Below are 8,083 nucleotides of genomic sequence, written 5' to 3'. Positions count from 1 at the left end.
GAGGCTGTGGCTTCGTCTCATATCTGGTAATTAGCTGTTCACATGGTAATGTAGACGTGGACCACTCAGCGGGTGATTGTGTACCTGCAGAGAGAAATGCTTTTTGACATCAAAATCAAAGTCAAATCTTTTCTTTTAACAGCTTCAGCTCTCGGGTATATTTTGATTTGATACCGGTACTTGTCGTTTAAGTATTTTGCAAGCCTTGAAGTTGTGTCGAAACATTAATCATAGAGCTATCAGCATTCATTATTGGAATTATAGTATTTACTCATACTTCGCGAAATGTCGGTCTTCGCTGATACATTCTTCCTCCACGGGCACCCATATCTCTATATCTTAAGATGTATTATACATGTATTTTGTTCATATTCAAATCCTTGGATTTAATGTCTCCTAATTCGTTAATACCGAAGCGTCAAGGTTTTTTTATATAAGAATATTTCACTTTTCAATTTCATTTCATTTTCAACAAAAAGTGTCAGTGTACAAAACAAAGCAAGCAGGAAGAACACATTAACAATATGAAATACATATTTTTGCATGCATTGAAATGTAATGTAAACACAATAAATTGAGGAAGAAATATATACATGATATTTACTGCATTAACGTTGAAAATTTGTTTCATGTTTTAAAACTCTATATCTATTTGTAATAACATAACCCTTGCGCTCCCTATAGGATATACTTGTTTTATATCTGTTATTCTCTCCTTCGATATAGGTACTCTTGGACTGTGTCTTCTACTGACAGCGTTTCTTTATATCTGGATTCTCTTCCAACAACCGACACCTCGTCAAAGTCTAACGACTATCACATCACACTTTGTCATCAGCTTTTTAGTGAAGCAATTTGGAAAGCGAAAAAGGAAAAAGCTTCTGGAGTTAGCCAAAAATCCAATGCATCATCAAGAGCGCCTCTTGCGGGAAATAATCAAGCGGAATGGAGCCACCGAGTATGGGCGCAAGCACCGCCTCATGGAGATAAATTCACTTGAACAATTTCGCAGGCAACATCCTCTCACAAACTATGAACACTTCCGCAGCTACGTTGATCGAATGATGGACGGTGAGAGAGACATTCTCATTCACGGTCAGCCCACGTCATACATCAGGACAACTGGAACAACAGGCAAATCCAAATACATCCCGCAGATTAAACGAATGGGCGTCATGGTGCACGTTGTGGCCATTATGAACTACGTGTACAATGAGCTTTACCAAGTTGGTGCACTTAGGAAGAGCCTCTACTTTTATGTTGCACCAGAAATTTTGAAAACAAGGTCAGGGATAGATATTGAGACAGCAGCCACGATTAGTGAGGGGTACGACCTGGGCCTTAGCAGCTTCTCTACGCCCCCTGCTGGATACAAGATCACTACCTTATACGAAGCCTTATATGTGCAATTACTTTTTGGCCTCCTTGATCCAGATATCGGAGCCATGGTAATGTGGTTTATCCACTACTTGGAAAGTGCCATGAAAATGTTGGAGACCAACTGGAGACAACTCGTCTATGACATAAGGCATGGAACTCTTAACCCAGCACTGAAGCTCCCAGCCGAGATACGCCGAAAACTCTCCGAAGACCTCACCCGTCACGGAGCCGACCCGAAGAGAGCAGCTCAACTTGAGAAAGAGTTTGAAAAAGGTTTTCGACGGATTATCCAGAGAATCTGGCCACGCATTCGTGGGATCCATGGGATCGACACGTCGGGAAGCTGGCCACGGATTAATCAGACGTATGCTGAAGGCAGGGCTCGACAATGACTTTTTCTTCGATGGCCCTATTGGGGCCACTGCAATGTTGTTGGTTCAAAATGAATATAGTGGTCGGATCTAAAATGAAATATAGCAATCCATTTAGAATTTTAGTAGCCCTATATCGGGCCAATAAAACATAGTGTTTAGAGTTTGGTGGCCCAAACATCATTTTTTTTTTTTAGTAATCTCAGGACACCGCTAACGCGAGCCCTGTTGAAATAAGGCCTACAGCATAGGCTTGAGCACGTGCTTGTCGTTTGCTGCTCAGTTAATGATTCATTCGGCAAATCCCCTTCGAGGTAGATGATTTGTCCAAACATAATATATAGATGGCTCCAGGGCTTTGCATAAACATATCTCAGCGTGAGAATTAGTGTCAAGATTTAACATCAACATTCATGTGAAATAGCAAAACAATTCCACCTAAAAAAGAAGATAAATTTGTAAGTTTTTGTGTTTTATTCATTCATTTTCTGCTCATATTCATAATCACCCTTTCAGCTGGAAAATATGATTTCCAAAGAGGTCCACACCATACATGAATCTCACAGTGCAATAGCTATAACTTAACTCTAGTCTTCGTTCGGGAGGGCAAAAAAAAGACATGCACGAACAGTCGTGTGTATTAGTTTTTTTGTGTTTTTTTTTTAATCGATTGTTACTAAGGGTTGTAGCTCTGTATTTTTTTTCGAATGCAAACATTTGACAGGGTTAAGTCACTAAAACAAACCGGACTTGGGAGAGAAACGGTTCAGACATCTAGATATCTATGATATCACTGGCTGCAACAATGTTGCCTGAAGTTAGTCAAAGGATTTTTTTCGTAATATTTAGAGAGATGATCTTCTATTTTTAATTTCACTTTACCCTTCATACTCCTTTGAGTTATCAAAGCGAATGATTTAAGGTTTACACCTTAAAACCACCATTTGTTTTGAGCGAAAATAAAATTTTAATGTTGACTCGACTTAAAGACGCCCCGAACGGTCAAGAATAACCATTGATGCAATTAACATTTTAAACCAATACACAACTACTGTCCTGGCGTAAGACCACTACCGGTATGCCATCTGTTGCTAATAGGCGTAGTAAAAAAGAAAAGAAAAAAAGTTTAATGACAGTAAACTTTTGCAATAAAAGGTTTGCATTCACAAAGAAACGAATTAGCAACCTTCACTACATTCAGTCTATACAGCTCTAGTTTTAAACGATTAGATTAACAGAAATCGACTAATGATTATTGCGAATAATAACCTACTTTTTGGTCAACAGGTCTTCCTTTGGTTACGCTGAACTACGGGTGTTCAGAGGCCTGGATGTGCGTTAGCCCAGGGCCCAAGTTCGTCAAGAGTGGCTACCTGCCTTTCGTGGACAAGATTTTGTTTGAATTCATCAGAGAGAAAGATATGTGAGTTTCAAGAGTTTATTTTAGGATCATCAACACTACGTAAAAGGGAAAATGAAATGACGCTCTGAGGTATAATCAATTCCGGAATGCAGGAGACTTGGTTTTATCTATGCAAAACAGAGTTATGTATAGGCCTACGTGTCATCATTGGCATTGTTTTTTAAGTTGAAATAAGTATATGGTGTTGATTATTCAATGAACAGGGGCGGATACAGGATTTCAGTAAAGAAGGGGCGCCTTTGCAAAATTAAAGGGGGCGCACGCACCCCTTCCCCTTTTTTCTTTTTTCTTCCTTTTGTTTTAACAAAAAATAGGGGGGGGGGCGGTGCGCTCCTCCCTGGATCCGCCACTGATCAGGGACCTACTAGGTATTTTTACCTGCTTGAATGAGATCAAAGTGTGAGCACCGCTACAGAAAGGCCTTCCAGACAACCGCTGGTCCAACATAATGGAAACCTTCTGTTGTCTACAGGAACCTGGATAAACCACGAACCTTCTTCTTGAACGAGGTTGAGAACGGAAAGAATTACGAAATAGTCGTCACTCAAGGCTTTGGACTGTATCGGTATCGGTTGGGAGATGTGGTGCGAATCGAGGATTTCTTCAATAATACTCCTGTCATCGAATTCCTGTACAGGTATGTTTTTTCTTTATGTGTGTGTTTTCCCCTTCTTTCTGCACCCCCTGGTCTGTACCCATTAATATGACAGTGTGACTGGCTATCCCTTCGGAATCACATAAGAAAAGTTTGATTATATATATTGAAAATTTTGTGAATTAAACCTTCTTGTTGGATCAACAGATGGCGTATTTGAGACTCATTCTTCTTACAATTATAACATTCGAAGACCAACACGTGGAAAACTCCAAGATGAACATTATATATATATATATATATATATATATATATATATATATATAAACATGTATATATATATATATATATATATATATATATATATATATCATGATACATATATATATGTCATACATATATACATACTTGGTGATTCTATCCTACTATGAAGAGTGATCGATGTCCTGAAAGGAAGAGCTTTAGACAGAAGTAATGAAACAAGTTCACGCGTATATATATATGTGTGTGCATGTTAGAACTTATCAAAGCAAGTCTCAAAGACTGGTTTGCAGAAATCTTGGAAAGTTTGTTGTATTTTGTAGGACTGGTCAAATGCTGAACCTCCGTTTTGAGAAGCTGGACCAAACCGTGGTATTGGAGAGTGTACGAGCAGCAGTCAATCGCTGGCCTGGAAGATGCATGCTGGAATTCGCCGTGGCTGAAAGTACGATTCTTTCTCAGAACTGCCCAGGTATGGAGATTTTTCCCTTATAATGTTTATCGTTCACTTCGACTGCTGGTCGTTCAGATTGGAAAATAAAACAAAAAATAAAACTAATTATGTAATTCAATTTCAATGTAAAGCTCAATTTTAATTCCCATGCAGAAAGACAGAAAACTATGCAATGAAAGAAAATACTACAATTGAATTAGATCAACGAAGCATTCTAAACAATACAATGTGCAATTTTTTATATTGTAATGAAGTGGTCTATATTATAAACCGATAGCGTGTCATACCTTTCAACAGTTCAACAGTTCAACAGTTCAACAGTTCAACAGTTCAACAGTTCAACAGTTCAACAGTTCAACAGTTCAACAGTTCAACAGTTCAACAGTTCAAGGGTTCTTCTTTATAACCCATTATGGTATATCTAATATTCTTGTTTGATACTTTTAAGATTTATTATGTTTGTTTTATGTCAATATTGTCTGGGGCAAAGTATTTGTATATAGGGCCCCATTTTTTCTCTTTCTTCTTTCTTTAAAACATAACAACATAACCCATGGTTATGTTGTTATGCCAATGCCTATCTATGCCTATGTTATGCCTATTTGCCTATAGATAGCGTAATGTTCACCTCATTTTATGTCTTTAATTTTTTTCTTTCTGTTTAATCAAGATTGTTTTTACCACTTTTTCATATTCATGTTTTTTTATGAACAGTGGCTGAACCGGACGAGTTAGCTCCTTACTACCTCTTCTTCATAGAGCTGCTGGCATTAGACAAACCCCTATCGGATGCAGAGAAGCGAGTGGTATGTTCCATTAAATCGAGGCCAATAGTCATGCATCCATCCTTTAGAGTTAAATGCACCATAATTGTTTAACTGGATCTTTTTTTTTCAATGATGAATCAGCCTAAAATAGGACGTAGTTTGGATAAGTGAAAAGTAAAACTGAAATTATTTCAGAATTCCCGAGCTTATTGATATAAAAAAATATGATGCCCTTTGAGAATTAACGAAAGTCTAGAGAATCTGTGAGTTGATTGGTAGCCGGACCTTGTTTGCTCGTTAGTTTTTTGTTTCTCAATTCTATTCTTAATCATCCATGTGAAAAGAAGCATGCGTATTTTATCATGCATGCTCTGATCACTACTTATATCATAGATGACAGGTACGAAAGAGGTAAAGGGACTTGTGTTCAGTACAGAAAATTGGTTGTTTAAACATCGGCTTCTTTTGAAACGATTGTTCTTCAATGTCGTGCAATTTTCATTTCCGTTCGAAATGAAACTGAAAAAAGCCTAGGCTGCAAGTTGCATCACAGTGGTGGCTAACTAGCTGTCACCCATCCCTCCCTGTACGCTTTCCTTTTCTCGTCTTTTGATCAGCTCACTTTCATATAATCACAACATTTTGGCTTTTCAGTCATGTATTTGTAATAAATGCGCTTTCTTCCTCGGGGATATGAAAGAAAAAAAAATCGATTGTCCCAGCAGCTGCCCAGATTACATCATGAGTAAAAACTGAAATAATGTGGTTTTTTTTTTTCCAATTTCGTCCTAACCAGATCGACGAAGAGTTGCGCTTGCGCAACAGTGATTACGAACGACTCCGTCGCGAAGTGTCCATCTCACATCCAAGAGTCCTCGTTCTTCGACCAGGAACCTTTGACGATCTCAAGAACTATCTGGTGGAAAACACAGGAGCAAGTGCCAACCAGTACAAGGTTCCCCGCAAATTGCGCACCTATGCCATGGTGGACGCTTTACTGAAGGGCGTGGTGTAACCCCGCCCCAAACTTAATGGGATCTGGGTTGAACGGATCCTCACACCAGTATTGATATCATTTTCCATCAGTTTATGTCGATCATTATTAGAAAACAACATGAAAAGCATTCGTGTGTAAGTTACAATAATAATAATAATTAAGAAATAATTATGATAATTATAATAATAATAATAATAACAATAATAACAATAATAATTATGGTTATTATTATTATTATTATTATTATTATTATTATTATTGTTGTTGTTGTTATTATTATTATCATTATTGCATTTCACTTAATCATTAGAACAAATGTTTATGTATTTAGTCGGAGTCTAGATTTTGCTAGGGTAATAGTGATAGCATACTGGTAGAACAATGACAACTGATCCCAGGACAAAGAAGACCATACTCTAGTATGATTAAACTGATTATAAGAAATAGTTATCATTTTCCATGATGTTTTTTTTTTCTGTGCAAAGAAATATATGCTATACTGTTTAGATGGTTTGCATATCTTTACATTTCTAGAAGACATCATGTAAAGTACGTGATCATTTACAAAATCTCGGCTCACACATTCTTCGAGAATCTTTAATGATTATAATCTTCTTCTATAAAGCCATAAAATGCTCTCAATAGATACATTAGTGAGAGTTCTTTCACAGTTGTTAACGCCAGATTTAGAGGTGACATTTTGTTGTTATTCTCAGGTAATAGTCTGAAAGAATACGTGGGAAGGTGCACTGGGTCTCTTCTTGTGTTCTGAGCCTCTGTCATGCCATTCTCTATCAAAGAAATGTAGAAGTAACTGATATCAGGATGTCTTATATATACCATATTGTAGTACCTGGAGACAAATATTTTCTTTAAAAAATAGATTTTGATTTCACGACCTCGTTTTGTGGTTTGCCCACACTAATCATACTATACTTTAGATTAGCGGCTTGTACATAACCGTCACCCAATCCAAGCGTTCATTTTCTACTCCAGTGTTTACGACGGTTCTCTATTCCCTTGATTATATGCTGTTTATCATGAAATCTGTTTAATTTCTTAATCGTTTGGCGAGTTATGTAATCATATTACTGTCGTATAGCCAATGAGGTAGCACGTGTACTTTAATGTAAAGCATAGCGTTCTTGAAAGTGTCAGTAAGCTTCAAAATATTTCATAATGATTTCCAGTGTTTCTTCTTTCGTGCAATAATCTCCGGAATGTTCCCTTTATGGTATATATCGAAACGTATAAAATCAAAAGTTATGTAAGCGCTGTGGTATAAAGGTTACGTTTCACCAAAATTCTTTAGATCTGAATATTAGTAATGACATGATTGGTTACGTTTCCTATTGGATGATTGCATGATCACAGACTACATGGTTTACTCATTTAGATTACTGCAATGACTAGCCATTAAAACTGATTTCAAAAGTGATAATAGACTGATTCATACACACTAGTATCTGCAAGTTTAAAGCAATCTGTGTCAAGTAAAATAATGTCAATACATACGTATCTGTTGGACTGATAGCCATTCTTGGCGACTGACCACTTAAAACAGGTTTATCTTGTGTCAATGAAACTGAGCAATTCTTCTCGTCTTTTTAAACATATTTAGTGTGGTGCTAAAAGATTTTATAATATCATGCTTGTTATCTTCATCAAGTCCTCCTTGAAAGGATTTATCAAACAGTGCTACATGACAAAGTCTTGAAATGAAAGCAAGTCACATCACTCATCCACTTTGTATACATAGATACATAGGCTTTTGTGATCACATACTGACATACTTACTGATTCATCGCTCTAACAGGTAGTTCGGAAGACTCCCA

The 8,083-nt window shown here is 37.1% G+C and overlaps 1 protein-coding gene across 1 annotated transcript; it reads left to right on the top strand.

The window, feature by feature from the left end:
- Positions 1 to 902: 902 nt before the first annotated feature.
- On the top strand, positions 903 to 6,266 carry LOC139711558 (uncharacterized). Its single transcript, XM_071623434.1, has 6 exons — positions 903 to 1,755; positions 3,039 to 3,174; positions 3,647 to 3,811; positions 4,354 to 4,502; positions 5,199 to 5,290; positions 6,048 to 6,266. Exons 1-6 carry the CDS (start codon positions 903 to 905, stop codon positions 6,264 to 6,266), a joined length of 1,614 nt encoding a protein of 537 aa, XP_071479535.1.
- The last annotated feature ends 1,817 nt before the right edge of the window (positions 6,267 to 8,083 follow it).

This window comes from Diadema antillarum, unplaced genomic scaffold, assembly GCF_040938485.1.
Source record: "Diadema antillarum isolate AM-2024a unplaced genomic scaffold, OU_Dant_1.0 seq00001670_RagTag, whole genome shotgun sequence".
NCBI classification, from domain to species: Eukaryota; Metazoa; Echinodermata; class Echinoidea; order Diadematoida; family Diadematidae; genus Diadema; species Diadema antillarum.
The sequence above is the reverse complement of the archived record's forward strand: the minus strand, read 5'-3'. Positions and strand labels throughout refer to the sequence as shown.

Coding starts and splice junctions, on each gene's coding strand:
- LOC139711558 (XM_071623434.1), top strand. CDS start 903: ATGCATCATCAAGAGCGCCTCTTGCGGGAAATAATCAAGCGGAATGGA. Junction 1,756..3,038: donor TAATCAGACGTATGCTGAAG/GCAGGGCTCGAC, acceptor TTTGGTCAACAG/GTCTTCCTTTGGTTACGCTG. Junction 3,175..3,646: donor TTCATCAGAGAGAAAGATAT/GTGAGTTTCAAG, acceptor TGTTGTCTACAG/GAACCTGGATAAACCACGAA.